At 43.3% G+C, this 22,575-nt stretch overlaps 3 protein-coding genes across 4 annotated transcripts in view; 1 reads left to right on the top strand and 2 right to left on the bottom strand.

Annotated features, from left to right (window-relative positions):
* The window catches only part of raf1a (Raf-1 proto-oncogene, serine/threonine kinase a), a 21,242-nt gene extending 9,681 nt beyond the window's left edge, over window positions 1-11,561 (bottom strand). For both annotated transcript variants that reach the window (XM_060894236.1, XM_060894237.1), the window contains exons 1-6: window positions 11,409-11,561; window positions 9,358-9,577; window positions 7,677-7,789; window positions 2,205-2,307; window positions 1,969-2,126; window positions 1,530-1,622 (exon numbers count right to left, since the gene is read on the bottom strand). In XM_060894236.1, coding sequence (XP_060750219.1) covers window positions 1,530-1,622; window positions 1,969-2,126; window positions 2,205-2,307; window positions 7,677-7,789; window positions 9,358-9,558 — 668 coding nt within the window. In that variant the 5' untranslated portion in view covers window positions 9,559-9,577; window positions 11,409-11,561. The remainder of the gene's footprint in view (window positions 1-1,529; window positions 1,623-1,968; window positions 2,127-2,204; window positions 2,308-7,676; window positions 7,790-9,357; window positions 9,578-11,408) is intronic.
* A 1,111-nt stretch (window positions 11,562-12,672) lies between these two features.
* On the top strand, window positions 12,673-16,490 carry cnbpa (CCHC-type zinc finger, nucleic acid binding protein a). Its single transcript, XM_060893875.1, has 5 exons — window positions 12,673-12,829; window positions 13,765-13,876; window positions 13,968-14,033; window positions 14,990-15,188; window positions 15,479-16,490. Exons 1-5 carry the CDS (start codon window positions 12,710-12,712, stop codon window positions 15,594-15,596), a joined length of 615 nt encoding a protein of 204 aa, XP_060749858.1. The 5' UTR covers window positions 12,673-12,709; the 3' UTR covers window positions 15,597-16,490.
* Window positions 16,172-20,963, bottom strand: gp9 (glycoprotein IX platelet). The gene is made up of 3 exons (XM_060893874.1): window positions 20,805-20,963; window positions 20,406-20,570; window positions 16,172-17,946 (listed from the first exon to the last, which is right to left on the bottom strand). Exons 2-3 carry the CDS (start codon window positions 20,420-20,422, stop codon window positions 17,253-17,255), a joined length of 711 nt encoding a protein of 236 aa, XP_060749857.1. The 5' UTR covers window positions 20,423-20,570; window positions 20,805-20,963; the 3' UTR covers window positions 16,172-17,252.
* Between the last annotated feature and the right edge of the window lie 1,612 nt (window positions 20,964-22,575).

Raw genomic sequence — 22,575 nt, 5'->3', positions numbered from 1 at the left:
GTGGTTTCACCAGAGTACAGATGGTGTAGGTCTGGTTATTCAGGATGGTGACTATGTTGCTGTAACAAACTCTACAACAGGGACATGTTTGGGTGTAATCACAAAGTTTAGGCATTTGGCTAAGATCTCTCTCTCGGTCTCTCTCTGTCTGTCTCTGTCTCTCTGTCTGTCTCTGTCTCTCTGTCTGTCTCTGTCTCTCTGTCTGTCTCTGTCTCTCTGTCTGTCTCTGTCTCTCTGTCTGTCTCTGTCTCTCTGTCTGTCTCTGTCTCTCTGTCTCTCTCTCTCTCTGTCTCTCCGTCTCTCTCTCTCTGTCTGTCTGTCTCTCTGTCTGTCTGTCTCTCTCTCTCTCTCTCTCTGTCTGTCTGTCTCTCTCTCTCGCTGTCTGTCTCTCTCTCTCGCTGTCTGTCTGTCTGTCTCTCTCTGTCTGTGTCTCTCTCTCTGTGTCTCTGTCTCTCTCTCTCTCTCTCTGTCTGTCTGTCTGTCTCTCTCTCTGTCTGTCTGTCTCTCTCTCTCTCTCTCTGTCTGTCTGTCTCTCTCTCTCTCTGTCTCTCTCTGTGTGTCTGTCTGTCTCTCTCTCTCTCTCTCTCTCTCTGTGTCTGTCTCTCTGTCTGTCTCTCTCTCTCTCTCTGTCTCTCTCTCTTTCTGTCTGTCTCTCTCTCTCTGTCTGTCTCTCTCTCTCTCTCTCTGCCTGAGAGGTTCTTGACCCACTTGTCCTTTGTGTCAGCTGTCGTTGTCCCCTACAGCTCTGTTCCGCTGTATTCGGTTTGCAGGACAGAAGATCGATTTTCTTGGATTGTCTCTCCTTCCCTTTATACTGCTGGGTCAGTTGGGCATTATGGATAACTAATTCTGTCCTTGACTCGGTTGGATCTTTCTGGAGGCTCGTATCAGCTCTGTGACCCAACAGTGGATAGCAGGCATAGACTTGCGTTGAGGTTAAATCGTTGGTGGTTCCTGTAGACTGACACTTTACTTGATGTCCTTTCATATTCCCAAACCAAACATAGTGTTGGGAGGATTATTGAAATCCTGCCGAAGTCCCTCAGACCGAAGCTGCTCGGACGAGTAGTGAAACGTTTCGATCTACCACAAAAGTACCCCAGCAGACATGACTGTACTTCCAGAGAACATCACCTAGATGACTGAAAACCTTCACAGATAAAAACCTCCCTGTGTTTAAACACTCTCACTCTCAGAGCGTTACTGTTCAAGAGGAAAAACTCGTTTCATTTGAAATCAGAGATCAGAAATATAATTAATCCCCAGCAGTGGTGGGACCCAGTGCTCTACTGAGTGGGAAGTAAACAGAAGATCATTTCTAAACCTGAGAGATTAACTCAAAATCCACGTCAGCCTGGACACTGAAACACTCAGCACTGTTTCTAAACACACGTCTCTTTTGTTAAGAAATGACACCAACATGTTTACACTCAGGAAGAATTTTGTCACATGAGATTCAAGAAAGATTGACGTTTATCTACATGTTATTTAGAGCTAAAGGAGGAGAAAAAGGAAGGAAGGTGTTGTACCTGCTGGACATTCGGCTCATAGACTCCCTCATTCTCCTCGATGTAATCGGAGGCAGAGACGGAGCTCCGCTTTCACCAGGAGTCAGAAATAACCTGACAAAAACAGAACCAGATAAAAAAGTGAAAAATATTAGTATGGATTAGAAATTGTTCAGTTAGTTCATTTAATTTGATTAAATGTTCAGTATTATGTAATAATTAACTAAGACAGATTTAAGAAATAAAATGTACAGTATTTGCACTACTGCGTTTATTTCTTTACTCATCCAGTAGGTCATCTTTCTTAATGAAATCAAATTATTATTAAAGCTGAAATTACTGACAATGCTGTGTTTATTTCTCCAAAAATCAGTCCTGATGTTTATTCTCCATGTTTAAGAAAGAACTGAATGTATGTAATAATAAAAAAGAGGTGCGTTGAGGATGTGGTGCTGCTCACAGAAGTTGCCTGATGTTGCTCCAGTCCACACACATGATGGGAACTTTGGTGCTGCAGTGCTCGTGGAATTTATATCCGCAGGTCTGACAGCGGAAGCCATTCAGGAGGAACTTCTGGCACATGTCGCAGTAGGCCAACTTCAGAAATGTCTTCCTCACCTCAAACACAAACGACGGATTGACGTGAGCGGCGGATCTTATACTTTATACTTTACTGAACAATCTACAGAGACTCACAAAGTTGTGGGTGGTCAGAGGAACATGATCTAGAACCTCCACCTGGAGCTCCTCTCCGATGAGAGAAGTCGAGTCCGTGTTCCAGTCCATACGAGACTTTTTACTAGAATTAATAAGAAGAAAACTGAAGCTTTGAGTCAGAGGCAACATTTTCCAGGAAAGGACGATCGTTCTTAAAGGTTCTTATATGATCTTTGATGTGTGAACTGCAGGAAACAGGTTGACTAACAAAATCTTAAACTGTATTAAAAATGCCTAATAAGAATATGTTTTACACCACACTGGGGCTGCATTTATTTATTAATTAAAGGTGAGGTCTCCGTTGTTTGAGAAACGCTTCAGAAAACTGCGTCGGGCCGCCAAACAAAACAAAACAAACGTGTAGCCAATGAGCAGAAAGGGGCGTGTCTTGTCAATATGGGCGGAGAGAGTGTTCAGTGCGCATGTGTGACATTAGCAGAAAGCGGTTTTAACATTGACATGGAGGATAAAAACAAAGAAAGAAAGAGAAGAAAGACTTACGATAAGGTAAGAAGTAGGACGTGTTAATATAGGATCAGCTTTCCAGCGCTGGAGAGAACTGAAGGTCTTCGGCGTGAAACGGAGCTAAACCTTTCACGGTACAACACACAGTACTACAAAAACACATTTGTATGACCATAGTATTACTCATTGTGTTCATTTATTGATAAAAAATCTCCCCTCGGTCAGCCGCCCCAGCAGGTTCCGCCATAATAGTTGCCTGGGTTATACTTGTCTGGTGTATGTGTGGGGCGGAGCCATCAAAACAGGGGTGGGACCCATTTGGGTTAGGGGCGTGTTTGTTTTGGTGATTTCAAATGTCAACATTGGCTTTCGAACAACGGAGACCTCACCTTTAAACTGTGTAATAGTGAATTAGTAAATTGTAAATGATCATCAGTTTGAACAAACAATTTGCAGTGAGTTTCTCAGCAATCTCGGAGAAACCGTCAGTGATAAAACTAACGATTAGTTATAGAAAAGTAAATTTGATGATTTTTGTGAACAAAGTAATTATTTAATTTTCTAGCTCCTGAAAAAACTCTCTTTCTCTCTGATGTTCTTATAAAATCTTCCTAACAGCTTTTCAATCCAACAGGATTATGTGCACTCCATGTATGGAGTTGTTTCTGGGGCTAAACGATGCTAGACACTGAACTAACCTGCAGACGCGACACTCCATACATCGCAAACTCGGACTATTCTCCAACATTGAGAAAAAGTTGTACATAAAACTCTTCAACTTACTCTGAGTAAGACTTTATGTGAGCGGAGTGGGAGTGGGAAGGGGAGTGAGAGTGAGAGAGTGGGAGTGAGAGTGAAAGTGGGAGTGGGAATGGGAGTGAGAGTGGGAGTGAGAGTTGGAATAGGAGTGAGAGTGGGAGTGAGAGTGGGAGTGGGAGTGAGAGTGGGAGTGAGAGTTGGAATGGGAGTGAGAGTTGGAATGGGAGTGAGAGTGGGAGTGAGAGTGGGAATGGGAGTGAGAGTGAGCGTGGGAGTGAGAGTGGGAGTGAGCGTGGGAGTGAGAGTGGGAGTGAGAGTGGGAATGGGAGTGAGAGTGGGAGTGAGAGTGGGAGTGAGAGTGGGAATGGGAGTGAGAGTGGGAATGGGAGTGAGAGTGAGCGTGGGAGTGAGAGTGGGAGTGAGAGTGGGAGTGAGAGGGAATGGGAGTGAGAGTGGGAGTGAGAGTGGGAATGGGAGTGGGAGTGAGAGTGGGAATGGGAGTGAGAGTGGGAGTGAGAGTGGGAATGGGAGTGAGAGTGGGAATGAGAGTGGGAGTGAGAGTGGGAATGGGAGTGAGAGTGGGAGTGAGCGTGGGAGTGAGCGTGGGAATGGGAGTGAGCGTGGGAGTGAGCGTGGGAGTGGGAATGGGAGTGGGAATGGGAGTGGGAATGGGAGTGGGAATGGGAGTGAGAGTGGGAATGGGAGTGAGAGTGGGAATGGGAGTGAGAGTGGGAGTGAGAGTGGGAATGGGAGTGAGAGTGGGAGTGAGAGTTGGAATAGGAGTGAGAGTGGGAATGGGAGTGAGAGTGGGAGTGAGAGTGGGAGTGAGAGTGGGAGTGAGAGTGGGAGTGAGAGTGGGAGTGAGAGTTGGAATGGGAGTGAGCGTGGGAGTGAGAGTTGGAATGGGAGTGAGAGTGGGAGTGAGAGTGGGAATGGGAGTGAGTGAGAGTGGGAGTGAGAGTGGGAGTGAGCGTGGGAGTGAGAGTGGGAGTGAGCGTGGGAGTGAGCGTGGGAGTGAGCGTGGGAGTGAGAGTGGGAGTGAGAGTGGGAGTGAGCGTGGGAGTGAGAGTGGGAGTGAGAGTGGGAGTGAGAGTGGGAGTGAGAGTGGGAGTGAGAGTTGGAATGGGAGTGAGCGTGGGAGTGAGAGTTGGAATGGGAGTGAGAGTGGGAATGGGAGTGGGAATGGGAGTGAGAGTGGGAATGAGAGTGGGAATGGGAGTGAGAGTGGGAGTGAGAGTGGGAATGGGAGTGAGAGTGGGAATGAGAGTGGGAGTGAGAGTGGGAGTGAGAGAGAGTGGGAGTGAGAGAGAGTGGGAGTGAGCGTGGGAGTGAGAGTTGGAATGGGAGTGAGAGTGGGAGTGAGAGTGGGAATGGGAGTGAGAGTGGGAGTGAGCGTGGGAGTGGGAATGGGAGTGGGAATGGGAGTGGGAATGGGAGTGAGAGTGGGAATGGGAGTGAGAGTGGGAGTGAGAGTGGGAATGGGAGTGAGCGTGGGAGTGAGAGTGAGAGTTGGAATGGGAGTGAGAGTGGGAATGGGAGTGAGAGTGAGCGTGGGAGTGAGAGTGGGAGTGAGCGTGGGAGTGAGAGTGGGAGTGAGAGTGGGAATGGGAGTGAGAGTGGGAGTGAGCGTGGGAATGGGAGTGAGCGTGGGAGTGAGAGTGGGAGTGAGAGTTGGAATGGGAGTGAGAGTGGGAATGGGAGTGAGAGTGAGCGTGGGAGTGAGAGTGGGAGTGAGCGTGGGAGTGAGCGTGGGAGTGAGAGTGGGAGTGAGAGTGAGAGTGGGAGTGAGAGTGGGAATGGGGGTGAGAGTGGGAATGGGAGTGAGAGTGGGAATGAGAGTGGGAGTGAGAGTGGGAATGGGAGTGAGAGTGGAAGTGAGAGTGGGAGTGAGCGTGGGAGTGAGAGTTGGAATGGGAGTGAGAGTGAGAGTGGGAGTGAGAGTGGGAATGGGAGTGGGAGTGAGAGTGGGAATGGGAGTGAGAGGGGGAGTGGGAGTGAGAGTGGGAGTAGGAGTGAGAGTAGGAGTGAGAGTGGAATGGGAGTGAGAGTGGGAATGAGAGTGGGAGTGAGAGTGGGAGTGGGAATGGGAGTGAGAGTGGGAGTGAGAGTGGGAATGGGAGTGAGAGTGAGCGTGGGAGTGAGAGTGGGAGTGAGCGTGGGAGTGAGAGTGGGAGTGGGAGTGAGAGTGGGAATGGGAGTGAGAGTGGGAATGAGAGTGGGAGTGAGAGAGAGTGGGAGTGAGAGAGAGTGGGAGTGAGAGAGAGTGGGAGTGAGAGTGGGAGTGAGCGTGGGAGTGAGCGTGGGAGTGAGAGTTGGAGTGAGAGTGAGAGTGGGAGTGAGAGTGGGAATGGGAGTGGGAGTGAGCGTGGGAATGGGAGTGAGAGGGGGAGTGAGAGTGGGAATGGGAGTGAGAGTGGGAGTGAGAGTGGGAATGGGAGTGAGCGTGGGAGTGAGAGTTGGAATGGGAGTGAGAGTGGGAATGGGAGTGAGAGTGGGAATGGGAGTGAGAGTGAGAGTGGGAGTGGGAATGGGAGTGGGAATGGGAGTGAGAGTGGGAGTGGGAGTGGGAGTGAGCGTGGGAGTGAGAGTGGGAATGGGAGTGAGAGTGGGAATGGGAGTGAGAGTGGGAATGAGAGTGGGAGTGAGAGTGGGAATGGGAGTGAGAGTGGGAGTGAGCGTGGGAGTGAGCGTGGGAGTGAGAGTTGGAATGGGAGTGAGAGTAAGAGTGGGAGTGAGAGTGGGAATGGGAGTGGGAGTGAGAGTGGGAATGGGAGTGAGAGGGGGAGTGGGAGTGAGAGGGGGAGTGAGAGTAGGAGTGAGAGTAGGAGTGAGAGTGGGAATGGGAGTGAGAGTGGGAATGAGAGTGAGAGTGGGAGTGAGAGTGGGAATGGGAGTGAGAGTGGGAGTGAGAGTGGGAATGGGAGTGAGAGTGGGAGTGAGAGTGGGAGTGAGCGTGGGAGTGGGAATGGGAGTGAGATTGGGAGTGAGATTGGGAGTGAGAGTGGGAATGGGAGTGAGAGTGGGAGTGAGAGTGGGAATGGGAGTGAGCGTGGGAGTGAGAGTGGGAGTGAGAGTTGGAATGGGAGTGAGAGTGGGAATGGGAGTGAGAGTGGGAATGGGAGTGAGAGTGAGCGTGGGAGTGAGAGTGGGAGTGAGCGTGGGAGTGAGAGTGGGAGTGAGAGTGGGAGTGAGAGTGGGAGTGAGAGTGGGAGTGGGAATGAGAGTGGGAGTGAGAGAGAGTGGGAGTGAGAGAGAGTGGGAGTGAGAGAGAGTGGGAGTGAGAGTGGGAGTGAGAGTGAGCGTGGGAGTGAGAGTGGGAGTGAGAGTGGGAGTGAGAGTGGGAGTGGGAATGAGAGTGGGAGTGAGAGAGAGTGGGAGTGAGAGTGGGAGTGAGAGTTGGAGTGAGAGTTGGAGTGGGAGTGAGAGTGGGAGTGAGAGTGGGAGTGAGAGTTGGAGTGAGAGGGGGAGTGAGAGTGGGAGTGAGAGTGGGAGTGAGAGTGGGAATGGGAGTGAGAGTGAGAGTGAGAGTGAGAGTGGGAGTGGGAGTGGGAATGGGAGCAGATTTTTTTTTTTTAAATCAGAATGGTCCGGTTTTCTATCGACTCAAAGACAACTCCACTGCTGCTCCATCACACGTACAAAAGGTTAACGGCCCACTGTGCAAATGCATTATAACATGAACAAATTCATACGTTAAGAACACAAACTGAGAAAAACTACTTTAAAAAAGGAAAACAAAAATACAAACATCTTAAAATCTAATGACAGCGAAGGAGAATGAGTGCAGGTGAAGTTTCACTACAAACAGAAACTCTGAAGGTTAATAATGCATCTCTCGGTCTCTCTCTAATAGCACTGTGTATTTATCTTACACTAAATAGATCTTCTGCAGAGACATTTGGGATATTTAATTAAATAATAAGCAGTAATGGGACCACATTTTCCCATGGAGTAAAGGTGGAGTGAGGAGTAAATGACAAGGGAGCGGAGACAGGAGCAGGAGCAGGAGATGGTCAAACCCTGAGCGGAGCTGCAGTGATTATGGAATGTTGTGAGAACAGAGCAGAACTTGGTGAAGTTCATCTCCACTCAGACTCTGCTCACTGATGTGATGCTTAGCTACTTTCTGTTTTAAACCACTGATCAGTTCACACAGTATTGAGCTTCATCACAGTCTCTGGATCAGTGATCAGTGTAGTGAAGGTGAGTTCACGTTAGTGCTCTGACCTCCGGTGTCCTGGGTGGAGTCTGTAGACAGCACAGCACTCAGGCTGGAGTCCTCGAACCTTCAGAGCTTTAATTAGACAACTGCGGAGGGTCATACCAGTCCTGACGTTCACCTGAACACACAAACACACAATTACTCCACAACACACACACACCATCAAATACACAATTACTCCACAACACACACACAAACACACACACCATCAAATACACAATTACTCCACAACACACACACACACCATCAAAATACCAATTATCCACAACAACACACAAAACCAACCATCAATACAAATTACTCCACAAACACACAAACACACAATTACTCCCACACCACACATATCAATAACCAATTACTCACACCCTCAACAACCATCCCATACAGCATTACTCCACAAACACTCACACACACACATCAAATACACAATTACTCCAAACACACACACAAACCACACACCCATCCCACTCACCCAAACTCACAACCCCCCACCTCCAATAACCACTTACACCCAACATCACACACACCCCATCACATACACAATTACTCCACAACACTCACCCCCCAATCAAATACACAATTACTCCACAACACACACACACACACACCATCAAATACACAATTACTCCACAACACACACACACACCATCAAATACACAATTACTCCACAACACACACACACACCATCAAATACACAATTACTCCACAACACACACACACACACACACACAATTACTCCACAACACACACACAAACACACACACCATCAAATACACAATTACTCCACAACACACACACCATCAAATACACAATTACTCCACAACACTCACACACACACCATCAAATACACAATTACTCCACAACACTCACACACACACCATCAAATACACAATTACTCCACAACACACACACACACACACACCATCAAATACACAATTACTCCACAACACACACACACACACACACCATCAAATACACAATTACTCCACAACACACACACACACACACACCATCAAATACACAATTACTCCACAACACACACACACACCATCAAATACACAATTACTCCACAACACACACACACACACACACACAATTACTCCACAACACACACACACACACACACACCATCAAATACACAATTACTCCACAACACACACACACACACACCATCAAATACACAATTACTCCACAACACACACACACACACCATCAAATACACAATTACTCCACAACACTCACACACACACACCATCAAATACACAATTACTCCACAACACACACACACTATCAAATACACAATTACTCCACAACAAACACACACACCATCAAATACACAATTACTCCACAACACTCACACACCATCAAATACACAATTACTCCACAACACTCACACACACACCATCAAATACACAATTACTCCACAACACACACATACACCATCAAATACACAATTACTCCACAACACACACACACACCATCAAATACACAATTACTCCACAACACACACACACACCATCAAATACACAATTACTCCACAACACACACATACACCATCAAATACACAATTACTCCACAACACACACACACCATCAAATACACAATTACTCCACAACACACACACACCATCAAATACACAATTACGAGTGTGTGCGAGAGAGAGAGAGTGCGAGAGCGCTGATTCACCACGGTGCGCTGCTGGTTAGGCAGGTAAACCCGGATGGTGCTGCTGGCCTTTGAATCTGGAATTTTGGAGTCATCTGAGGTGCGTCGCTGATATGGGAAGTCCTGTCCGCTGGTGGGAGAGACACAAGGGCTCTCCAGTACAGATTCCTTCATCCCCAGCCCATTGCTGATGCTCTTCCATGCTCCCTGGAGGTGCTCCATCAGAAGAAACTTACAAAATCTGTGGAGAAATTCCCACTGAGATTCAAAACAGCATCATAATTAAGGTGGATTTACATTCAACTTAATCACATGTAATGAGATATGATTTATAAATGATATTTATTTACAGACAGGGTAATAATTCTATACAAGAATAATAAAGAACCGAGTCATTAAACAAGTTCACACGCTCTCTCGATGCTAAATCGGTGCCGAATTCATTCAGTTAATTTTATGTATATTGTGTTGTATTAGTTTTAATTAAAACAACAGAAACACCTCTAAATAAATCCATCACGTCAGAACCAGCATCAACTCATTCTTGTCTCACATCTGCTGTTTATTTTCTCTCAATCACCAAATACACAGCACTACTTTTAGAGCTCAGAAAAATACCAACAAATGCACAAGTCTGATTCACTTCAGCTAAACGATTCAGAGTCAGAATCATTTTCTCGCTGGAGTTGAGCTAGGAGCAGACAGAGAGCAGCTCACTCACACCTTCTCAGACCAGTGTGTGATCAGACAAACAGCCACACTGAGGCTAAAGTGTGATTCCAACACTGTGGATAAATAAATACAACTATAAACCTAAAATGTCAATTTTATCAACTTTGTAAAGCAGTCCTTAAAAGTATATAAGCATAATTATATAAGCTGAGAGAAGACCGCACACCTGATAGATCACTTTAAACCTCTCGTCAACACGGAGATGATCAACATGGAGCAAGAATCAAAATGAAGAACTGGAACCAGAAGTGAAAACTTTCACATGATCAAACTCACCAGTGTCTGTACTCGGTCTGCTCAAATTAACCCAGACGTCTCATTTACCCAATTAAATATTTTATTAATCGCTTCTTTCAAGTCATTAATTAACTTCCATTTCTCATATATTTAAAGCACAGCATCATTCATTATACAGTGGGAACAAAAACAGGGGAACGAAGAGTTAAACAGGCGATAAATATACATCAATTACTTTATAATATTGACCTGTTTAACTGCTTATTACAATTTTTTACTTATAACAAAATATTATCTTGAAAAATCCATTATACAACTGTGGAAAATAATAAATAAAATAAAATGTGTAATTAAAAACACGTTTAAAATGTTCAACCGGTAAAATGTCACATTTAAGAGTTTGTAATATTATTTATTTGTTTGTATTTTATAATTATTATATAAGATGATTTGATATACTTATAAAACTGTTATTAAACTGTTTATAAAGAGCTTTAGGCCTGAACACTAACGACCTGTTATATTAATTACATATGAAGTTTTTCGTCTGTTTGTTTATCATTAGTTTAAAACGTGAAACATTAAAAACAACCTTCACTTTTTTTATACTGTTTAAAAAACTCCTCCAGCTGTAAAGTGACATGTGACATAAACACAACATAAAGTGTGTAAAGTTTATAATCTACGTTTATAATCCTGTGTTTACACTGTGAGGGAACCAGCCTGCTTGTGCTAAGCTAACCCAGCTAACCTCTTATAACTACATATATATCTTATAATTGACATCTGTACACGTTTGTAAACACAAAAACACAACTATATTCACCTCTGATCAAATTAAATCCCTTTTGTTTCCTCACCAACCCGAACGTCCTGCACAAACACCAATGCTAAGCTGATTAGCACACTAGCATGCTAAGCTAACTCCCGATTATTAGCCACGTAAAGAAAACTTGGCCTTAGACCATGTCTGGGTTTTTTTTATTTGTTTGTTTGTTTGTTTTTACTAAAGTCGTGTAAACACACGTTAAAGAGTGTTGTGTAAAATACCAGAAACAGAAACCGGTCACTAAACTCACAAAAAAGTAACTAATAAAACTTACCAAGAAAAGTTTGAAAACTTCAGAACCGCCATAGTAACTTCAGGGGGAAAAGATATGTAGTGACGTCATCATTTAAATTCTTTCAAAAGGGGCGAGAGAGAGAGAGAGAGAGAGAGAGACAGAGAGAGACAGACAGACAGACAGACAGACAGACAGAGAGACAGACAGACAGACAGACAGACAGACAGACAGAGAGACAGACAGACAGAGAGACAGACAGACACAGAGAGAGAAAGACAGACAGAGACATAGAGAGACAGACACAGAGACACACACAGAGAGAGACAAACAGAGACACAGAGAGACAGACAGAGACAGTCAGAGACACAGAGAGAGAGACAGACAGAGACACGGAGAGAGACACAGAGACAGACAGACACAGAGAGAGACAGACAGACAAAGATACAGCCAGAGAGACACAGTCAGAGACACAGAGAGAGAGAGAGAGAGAGAGAGAGAGAGAGAGAGAGAGAGAGAGACACAAAGACAGAAAGACAGGCAGAGACACAGAGAGAGACAGACAGAGACACACAGAGAGAGAAACACAGAGACAGACAGAGAGACACAGACAGACAAACAGAGATAGAGAGAGACAGAGAGACAGAGAGACAGACACAGAGAGAGACAGACAGAGACCCAGTCAGAGACACACAGAGAGACACAGACAGAGACACAGACAGAGAGACAGAGACACAGACAGAGAGACAGAGACACAGACAGAGACACAGACAGAGACACAGACAGAGAGACAGAGACACAGAGACACAGACAGAGACACAGACAGAGACACAGACAGAGAGACAGAGACACAGACAGAGACACAGACAGAGACACAGAGAGAGAGACAGAGAGACAGAGACACAGACAGAGACACAGACAGAGAGACAGAGAGACAGAGACACAGACAGAGACACAGACAGAGACACAGAGAGACAGAGACAGAGACACAGACAGTATCAGTCTGTATATTGCTTTATGGTCTATTGCTCTTTGACAGTCTACCTGTCTGTTTATTTACCTTATATATCTGTGTGTTATATATATTATTGGTTATTTAGAGGGTGACCACATGTTCAGTACTTAGTGTGTATTATCTGATGTATATATTTATGTAGTTATAATTTAACATGTTTAACTCTAACATGTGATTGGACAGAACCAGGGGGCGGTGGTCTGTGTGGCCAATATAACACTTCCGGTTCACAGTATATTTCATTTTTGGCCCGTCCCATAAATATATATCTATGGGCCCGTCCGAATGCTTACGCGCATGCGCACATGGCGTGTCAGGTTGAACGGACATGCGTGCGACGTGTGAGCAGTTATGCGCATGCGCAGATTGCATGTGGCGCAGACGGAGTGGGGCGGAGTCACAGAGCAGCGAGTCACGTATCTTAAGTCGGATATCAGCGGACATTAGTGTAAGTGTTCATGTTTATTACAGTGTTTGTGAAGGAAACGGGGTTATTATTAGTGTTCTGTACGGTGTGTGTGAGTGTGTGTGTGAGTGTGTGTAGCTGTGTGAAGCTGTGTGTAACTGTGTGTGTGTGTAATGCTAAAGTTTAGCTAACAGTTAGCTGTAGCTGTGGCCTAGCTGTAGCGTGGCGCATTAATCCGCCCTTTATACCCCTATTTAATGCCCCTAACCTCACACACACTGAACACTTTATACCCGGTCACTACAGCACACTGAGGCGGGGAATAAACACCGAGTTTGTGTGCTAGCTGCTAGCGTGCGCGTGCGGCCTGCGCGTGCTCAGTGCACAAATAACACGTTACTATAACAACACAATTCGGTGATCAGCTTTTACTGTTCGCTTTATTTACACTTTTAGTGTTTATTACATTTAGGTTTTATTTTTATTTTTTAACTAAAGCAAGTTTATGTGAGCACTCAGTGTGATCTGTAACATAGCATGTGTTGGCCATGTGAGAGAGACACACACACGTACTCTCTCTCTCACTCACACACACACACTCTGTCTCTCACACACATACATATACACTCACGTACATACTCTCTCTCTCTCTCTCTCTCTCTCTCACACACACACACACACACACACTCTCACTCTGTCTCTCACACACATACATATACACACACACTCACGTTCACACACACTCACACACATGTAAGCCTTACTGTGTGATCTGTAACATAGCATGCGCTTCCCATGTGTTGGCCATGTGAACTACACACGCACACACACGTGAGTTACAGCTAGACATGTTCTGATCCTGTCTGACCCTTTAGTACACACACACACACACACACACACCTTACATGCTGACAGTAATACTGAGTATCACACATTTTGGTTTAGCAGGTATTTGAAAGTGTTTTTCCTTGTTTTAGGTGATGGATATGAGCAGCAGTGAGTGTTTTGGATGTGGTCGCTCAGGACACTGGGTGAAGAACTGCCCTAATGCAGGGCGTGGCCGTGGGCGGGGCAGAGGGCGAGGGAAAGGTGAGGACTACACAGGTGTGGGGTCACCAACACCCTGAACATGACAACAGATTACTCATGTACTCAGTATTTGTGTGTGTTTATTCTGCAGATCTGTTCTGTTACCGCTGTGGTGAGCAGGGACACATTGCTCGTGACTGTGAACAGACTGAGGACGGTGAGACTACAGCAAACTAATGAAGCATTGCACTACAAGTCAAATTGTGTATTTATGTGGACTTAATAGTGATAATTACTGTACAGTACTGTTCCTTTTGATGTAATAAAGACAGTTGTCACTTCTTATGCTAACAGTGTTAAGTAATTATCAGAATAAACATCTAGTTCTACTGTACTAATAATCACTAATGTACTAGATTATAATAGTGTTACTGAACCACTATAATAGTGTTACAAACCACTATAACAATATTGTTTAATTGGTAATAATTCTGTCGTATAGTATTGACAGTGATGTTAACTATGATGTGTAATAGACACAGTTATTAGTAGTAATAGACACTGTATGTAACAGATTAGGTCATATTTATACTACTACACATCATTAGTCTCACTGTTTCTGCTACAGTCCCTAGTGTTAATTACAGACACTATATTCACTTTGTTTTACTGCTTTGGAATTTTGTTACATGTTGCACATCACACTGGACCTGTGCTGAACACGTTGTTTTATAAACCATCTCTCTCTCTCTCTCTCTCTCTCTCTCTCTCTCTCTCTCTCTCTCTCTCTCTCTGTGTCTCTGTCTGTCTCTGTCTGTCTGTGTGTCTGTCTCTCTCTCTTTCTGTCTCTCTTTCTGTCTCTCTCTCTCTGTGTCTCTCTCTGTCTGTGTGTGTCTCTCTGTCTGTGTGTGTCTCTCTCTCTGTCTGTGTGTCTCTGTGTGTCTCTCTCTGTCTGTGTGTCTCTGTGTCTCTCTCTGTCTGTGTGTCTCTGTGTCTTTCTGTCTGTGTGTCTCTGTGTCTCTCTCTGTCTGTCTCTCTCTGTCTCTCTCTGTCTGTCTCTCTCTCTCTGTCTGTCTCTCTCTCTCTCTCTCTCTCTCTCTCTCTCTCTCTCTCTCTCTCTCTCTCTCTCTCTCTCTGTCTGTCTCTCTCTCTGTCTGTCTGTGTGTCTCTCAGCTTGTTATAACTGTCACCGGAGTGGTCATATCTCTCGGGACTGTAAGGAGCCTAAGAAGGAGCGTGAGCAGTGCTGCTATAACTGCGGTAAGGCCGGACACGTGGCCCGAGACTGTGATCATGCCAACGAGCAGAAGTGTTACTCCTGCGGTGGATTCGGACACATCCAGAAACTGTGTGACAAAGTCAAGTGCTACCGGTAATCATTTACTGCTCAGTACACTAGTGCAAACAGAACTGACCAGAGTAACTTACTAGAGCCCTAATGTACTAACAATAATTACTGTTATTAATTAGCATTATAACTGCAGCTATTTGTCATAATAATGTTACTGCTTATAATCACAAGTATATCAGTTATAGCTGTAATAGTGGCACGATGGGCTTGTGATATGAATGATGACTGTAACCCCTACAGCCCGAGGAGGAGGATGTCACACAGGTGTAATGTGTGATGATGATGATGATGATGTGAGTGTTATTGTGCAGGTGTGGTGAGATCGGTCACGTGGCCGTGCAGTGCAGTAAGGCGAGCGAGGTGAACTGCTATAACTGTGGGAAGACGGGTCACCTGGCACGGGAGTGCACCATCGAGGCCTCGGCGTAAACACGCCCCCACCCCTCTTCATCGGCCCCTCCTTTTTCACGTTGATGGTTGTATTTTTTTCTGGGTTTTCCTCTTCATTGGCTAAAGGTGGGCAGACGGAGGCTTGTTCCGGTCCGCGAGCTGCTCGACATGTTTAAAGAAAAAAGGTTTAAGCAAGAGAAGGGGTTTAAAAATCTTTCTGCATTCAGTATCAGATGTGTGTTTAGTTCCGGTAGAGGTGTTGTGTAATAATGCTTTGTTTAAAACCCCTGGGCCGCGCCTGCTGACGTGTTGATCGACACGCAGAGAGAAACGTGGCGTGTTCACGTGGGACCTCACGGCATTCGCTCGCTTCACGTGAGCTTTGTAGAGACGGCAGACGGGAAAGCCTCGACGTCTGCGTACGGATTTTTTTTTTGTTTGGAATAAAATCAGAGGGAAATAATGAGTTTGCTTTAAGAGTGTGACGGTGATAATGTGCACAAACACAGAACTCCATCTTAATCTGGACACACACACACACATACACACACACACACACACACACACACGTTTGAGGAAATGTTCTATTAATCATCATAAATCTGAAACAGAAATTCTCTCATTTTTCTTTTACTTTATTATAAATTCTGATTATTATTTTGCTCATAAACGCCTAAAGCTTCCAAACAAACGGTCATTTGTATCGTAAATCACCGAGACCAACAAGCTTGTGTGGATTTCACTAATTTGCAAAAGGAGAATGTTTTCACAGAAATCAAATATTATTTTTGTACACTATCACTTGGACTACTGTATAAAAATCATTTTGCTTGTAATCTGTTTTTAAGTCAGAAGGGAAAGTTGCAGCTGAAGTCCTTTAAACATAAGAAAATGTAATTTTAAACTATCAATAAAGCTGGAGGAGGATCGGGAGACTGACGCTGGTCATTTATTATCGTCACTGACACCAGGATGAAGGGAAACACTGCAGTTTGTCTCGTTAACCAACAAATACATCAACACTCAGTAACTAAACACCGTCCCTTCATCTGATCGGTGGTTTAGCTGCTGGAGAATTATCTATTAAAGGACTTTTGATGAATTCACTCAAAAAATATGTAGAATAATAAATTTAAAAAAAAGTACATTAAATGTGTTATTGACAGAAATAAGTTTACACTGAAGTGTTAAGTGTTATAAATGTTAGTGCATAGAAGGAAAGATATAATAAAGTAAACGAGAGGAAAAGTAACTGGGAGTAATGACTGTAAAATCAAAGGAAGTCAACGATATAAAAGGCTTTAAATAAAAAGTTCACATGCAATATTTTAATGAAAAAAATATGAAACTCATTTAAAAAAAAGTGTTAAATAGAAATGTTAGTGATTAAAATATGAAAAGAGAAAAAGTAACTGGTCTGAGTTTTCTGTAAATGGAGTAAAACATGAAACAAACAGTTTAAAGCAGTCATTAAAAATAGGATGTAAATGAGTTAGTGTAAAGTTCCACTGAGATCGTGTAGGTGTTGAGTCAGGAACTGATGAGTCTTGTGTAAAACTGAAGTGTTCATGTGCTTAACACTGAAGGGGAAAAACAAAGAAAGGTCAAAAAATGAAAAGCCCAGAAAGCGTCGGTGTGTAAAAGTGTTATTCTGAATATTCCACACGTCAGATACGTGACGCTTAAACGTGTTCATCAGATCTCTTTAAGCTTGATGTTGTGGCGTTTGTGCAGCGTGTCGATGATCTGCGGCAGGATGTCCATGTCTAACAGCGGCGTCTCCAGAGTCATGTTCTTCACTTTGGCTCTGTGTTTGGGTTTGAGCGAGCGCAGAGACTCGGCCCTCAGGCTGCCGTGCTTCTCCCCGATGCCCAGAGTGAATGACAGATCTTTGGCCAGGAAGAGACTCCACAGCAACAAGCCCAGGACTCCACACAGCAGGAACGCTAACACCAGGTTATAACCTGCAGCGGAGCAACAGTTCCTCACACAGGACGAGAACTCGGTCTCACTGAGACCGGTGATGGTTCTGTGTGCCAGAGACGGCGGCAAGGAACACGTAGGACTCGCTGTGTTCACGGCTCGGTTCTTCAGGAGCCAGGCTCTAAGGTACTGGATGTTACATCCACAGTGGAAGGGATTCTCAGACAGATTCACCACACGAAGCTTCAGAAACGAGTCGAAGAGCCCCGGAGGAACCGTGAGCAGGAGGTTGTGCTGTAGATAAAGCTCAGTGGTGTTTGGTGGAATACTGTCAGGAATTATGTGGAGATCCTGAGAGCTGCAGTTCACGCTCACACCTGATGATGGCGAGGTTGAGTGGCTGCACGACGACCAGACGTCTCTCACAAGGAGGAGAATCACAGCTATGGAGACACCTGAGATCATCCTGAGGAGAGATGAGCTGTGTGAGATCACACTGATACTGATTTACTCTCCTACAACAAACCTCTCACACCACAGCAACGTAGCATCACTTTATAATCTCTTACAAAAAAACACATAAAACTTTATTAGTTTAGAGTTACTTTAAATATGACCATGTGTTTCTGTCAGCTCGAAACACTCGTCTCCTCAGCTGTCTCTCTTTATTCTCTCTCTTTATTCTCTCTCTTTATTCTCTCTCTTTATTCTCTCTCTTTATTCTCTTTATTCTCTCTCTTTATTCTCTCTTTATTCTCTCTCTTTATTCTCTCTTTATTCTCTCTCTTTATTCTCTTTATTCTCTCTCTTTATTCTCTCTCTTTATTCTCTCTCTTTATTCTCTCTTTATTCTCTCTCTTTATTCTCTTTATTCTCTCTCTTTATTCTCTCTCTTTATTCTCTCTCTTTATTCTCTCTTTATTCTCTCTCTTTATTCTCTTTATTTATTCTCTCTTTATTCTCTCTCTTTATTCTCTTTATTCTCTCTCTTTATTCTCTTTATTCTCTCTCTTTATTCTCTCTCTTTATTCTCTTTATTCTCTCTCTTTATTCTCTTTATTCTCTCTCTTTATTCTCTCTCTTTATTCTCTTTATTCTCTCTCTTTATTCTCTTTATTCTCTCTCTTTATTCTCTTTATTCTCTCTCTTTATTCTCTTTATTCTCTCTCTTTATTCTCTCTCTTTATTCTCTCTCTTTATTCTGTTTATTCTCTCTCTTTATTCTCTCTCTTTATTCTCTCTCTTTATTCTCTTTATTCTCTCTCTTTATTCTCTTTATTCTCTCTCTTTATTCTCTCTCTTTATTCTCTCTCTTTATTCTGTTTATTCTCTCTCTTTATTCTCTCTCTTTATTCTCTCTCTTTATTCTCTCTCTTTATTCTCTTTATTCTCTCTCTTTATTCTCTCTCTTTATTCTCTCTCTTTATTCTCTTTATTCTCTCTCTTTATTCTCTCTCTTTATTCTCTCTCTTTATTCTCTTTATTCTCTCTCTTTATTCTCTTTATTCTCTCTCTTTATTCTCTCTCTTTATTCTCTCTTTATTCTCTCTCTTTATTCTCTTTATTCTCTCTCTTTATTCTCTCTCTTTATTCTCTTTATTCTCTCTCTTTATTCTCTCTCTTTATTCTCTCTCTTTATTCTCTTTATTCTCTCTCTTTATTCTCTTTATTCTCTCTCTTTATTCTCTGTATTCTCTCTCTTTATTCTCTTTATTCTCTTTATTCTCTCTCTTTATTCTCTTTATTCTCTCTCTTTATTCTCTCTTTATTCTCTCTATTTATTCTCTCTTTATTCTCTCTCTTTATTCTCTCTCTTTATTCTCTCTCTTTATTCTCCCTCAATCTCATCTTGTTACTGAGAAACATAAAGAAGTGTAAACTCCTCTGTCCTGAAGATGTGGAGAACTTCAAGCTCCAGCTTCACCTCTGACTGAGACACAGAGCTCAGAGACTCCTTCATATACACACACACACACACACTCTGGAGACTCCTTCATTCACATCATACACACATACAGACACACACTTCTTTTTTTTCTCATTACGTCTCTTTGCTCTTTGTTATATTAGACTTTGATTGACAGCACCTGGTCATAGGCCACGCCCCTCTGGAGTATCTGCTGAGACCCTCATTAACAAGCTCATTCAAGTTTAATCCTCCAGCTGGGAAACGAACCTCACATTTTATTTCTTTTTCATCCAAAATTTTTAAAATGGTTAAATATAGAAATAAAATTATGTCTGAAACGTGTTCAGACTACAGACCGAGAATACAGACCAAGACTACAGACTGAGACTACAGACCTAGACTACAGACCGAGAATACAGACCGAGACTACAGACCAAGACTACAGACCGAGACTACAGACCGAGACTACAGACCGAGAATACAGACCGAGACTACAGACCGAGACTGCAGACTGAGACTACAGACCTAGACTACAGACTGAGACTACAGACCTAGACTACAGACCGAGAATACAGACCGAGACTACAGACCGAGACTGCAGACTGAGTCTACAGACCGAGACTACAGACCGAGACTGCAGACTGAGACTACAGACCGAGACTACAGACCGAGACTGCAGACTGAGTCTACAGACCGAGACTACAGACCGAGACTACAGACCGAGACCTGAGAATTCTCAGTGTTCAAGATCAAGCATTAAATCTAATAAATAAGTCGATCATTTGGTTTTACAAGAAATTGTAAATGTTTAAAATTGAAAGTTTATTCCATTTTACAGATTTATGAAACTTATGTTGGAAATAAACGTTAAATTCTAATCAGTGACACAAACTCTGCAACTAATTAATATTAAAGTATCAAATTTCAAAATGTAAAGAAAACTTTATTCACTTTTTAATTATTACAAATTCACTGATGACAAATAAACGTAATATAAAAGTGAAGTGAAATCGTACCTGTTTTCAGTCTTCATGCAGAAACAAACAGATGTTTTCGTCTCATCAGGCTGAAGCCGGATGTTTGTTTCACAGACACCTGACGTGAGACGCCACGATCAGGGAATCGACACGAACCTCCGGTCCGTTATTGACTCCAGTCACGTGTTTAACGCTCGCTGGTAGCTTGTAGTTTCAGGTGTGAATTAGCGACAAATAATGTATAAGAACATAAATTCCTTAATTAAACAATTAAATCGGGCTTCAGTTTTTAAATAGTTATAAAAACATTTTAACGTATTTTAAAGGTATAATAGATTTTTGTAGCTACTTTTAACATTAATACATCACAATTCTGTTAGCTAGTTATCAGGTTAGCATTTAGCATGCTAGATAATGAGTATATAAATAAGCCTGTACTTTTGTGCCGTTTCTCTCAGGAGATCCCGCAGTCGTCTCCGGGTCGTCACACTGAGAGGAAGTGGACGAGTGTCTGATCGTTAGAATCTTCACGTGCAGAGACGTGTCTCTGTGAGCCGCTGATAAGTTTATCTCCAACACCAGAGTTCAAAAAAGCCTCAACTTTCATCTGCGAACGTTTCATTTTCAGAAATAAAGCAATAAGAGAAGATCAGAGCTCATAAAGAGTCTTTAGACCTACATAAGTGCTGCACTGACACTGCAGGTGTTTATAAAGTGACATAAGGTTGTGTTCTAACTTTCAGAGTAATCACTATACTGAATTGTTGAGTTATGTGTCTTCATCTAGAGTTCTTATTACACACGTTAACCAGTTGATTGTTTACATAAGAGGACATGCCCCATACTGTACGGTGTGAGGTAAGGAATGTAATATAAACTATACAGTTTTGCACCGTTTGTGTGTTGAGTTTTTTGTAGCGGAAGTTGCTTCTGATCCTTTATACGTGGAGGCCGAAGCTGCAGAGAGAACAACAGATTATGGGCCCAGGCATAGCGCTGGAGGAAGATGGAGACGGTTAGTTAACGACGGAGACAAAAACAACTATGAACTTTGGGAAGTAAAATTTCTCGGCCACCTGAGGATGATGGGTCTAAAGGACACGATTCTCACCACCGCCGATACCGAGGTAGATGCAGAAAAGAACGAAGAATGCTACTCCGAGCTAATTCAGTTTTTGGACGATAAAAGCCTGTCGCTGGTAATGAGGGATGTGGCGGATGACCGGAGAAAAGCGCTACGTATCCTGCGGGACCATTATGCTAGTCGGGGTAAACCCCGACTCATAGCCTTATATACAGAACTAACCACGCTAAGGAAAGACTGATGAAACAATAACACTATATTATCCAAGCAGAAAAGGCGGCAACTGCCCTCAGAAACGCAAAGGAGTCTATTAGTGATGGACTGATAATCGCCATGATACTGAAGGGTCTCCCAGAACCCTATAAACTTTTTGTTGTCCAAACGAACTCAGACCAGTGAACAACTGACAATTATAAGATTTAAAACTAAGCTAAGAAGCTATGAAGAGACAGAAAAGTTCAACACACAACTAAAATCGGACAACGTAACGAAAGTGAACATATCATCTGTGACCTGCTATGAACGCGGAAACCGGGGGAATTGTCGCCAAAAAAGGGACAACAAAATGTTGCAGCTATCATAAAAGTTCTACACACACTGATGAGATGTGTTGGAGAAAAGACAGCTCCAAAGATGATGCACAACAAACAGCAGAAAGACAAGAAAATCCAGGTGAAGAACGAACATTTGTGTTTAAAGTGGGTCAAAGGCCTCTACGAGACAGCATTAAAAGATACGGACTTATGGTAGCTTGTGGTGCAGCTGCCCGTATTGTAACAGTGGAAGATGAGGACATATACATGAAGCAACCAGAGGGTTTTGAAGAAGAGTCAGATGGAGAAAAACTAGTATGTAAGTTAAGAAAATCTCTTTATGGTCTAAAACAAGCGGGAAGAAACTGGAACGAGTAACTACATATTCACGTGATACAAAATGGCTTTGAAACAAATTTATCTGATCACCGTGTGTATAAAAGACAGGTCGGAAATTATACGATCATATTAATTATTTGGGTAAATGACCTGATCATTGCAGCAAGCAATAATGGTGTACTTAACAGGTTCAAAGATAACATGCAGTCCGAATTCCATATGAAGGACCTGGGAAAAATCTCCTATTTCCTTT

This window comes from Tachysurus vachellii, chromosome 19 (genome assembly GCF_030014155.1).
Source record: "Tachysurus vachellii isolate PV-2020 chromosome 19, HZAU_Pvac_v1, whole genome shotgun sequence".
Classification (NCBI taxonomy): domain Eukaryota; kingdom Metazoa; phylum Chordata; class Actinopteri; order Siluriformes; family Bagridae; genus Tachysurus; species Tachysurus vachellii.
The sequence above is the reverse complement of the archived record's forward strand: the minus strand, read 5'-3'. Positions and strand labels throughout refer to the sequence as shown.

What these genes read in the sequence shown, in the direction of transcription:
- cnbpa (XM_060893875.1), top strand. Translation starts at nt 12,710, where the DNA reads ATGCGTGCGACGTGTGAGCAGTTATGCGCATGCGCAGATTGCATGTGG. An exon ending in GGGCAGAGGGCGAGGGAAAG is followed by an intron (nt 13,877 to 13,967) that starts GTGAGGACTACA and finishes TTTATTCTGCAG; the next exon opens with ATCTGTTCTGTTACCGCTGT. An exon ending in GACAAAGTCAAGTGCTACCG is followed by an intron (nt 15,189 to 15,478) that starts GTAATCATTTAC and finishes GTTATTGTGCAG; the next exon opens with GTGTGGTGAGATCGGTCACG.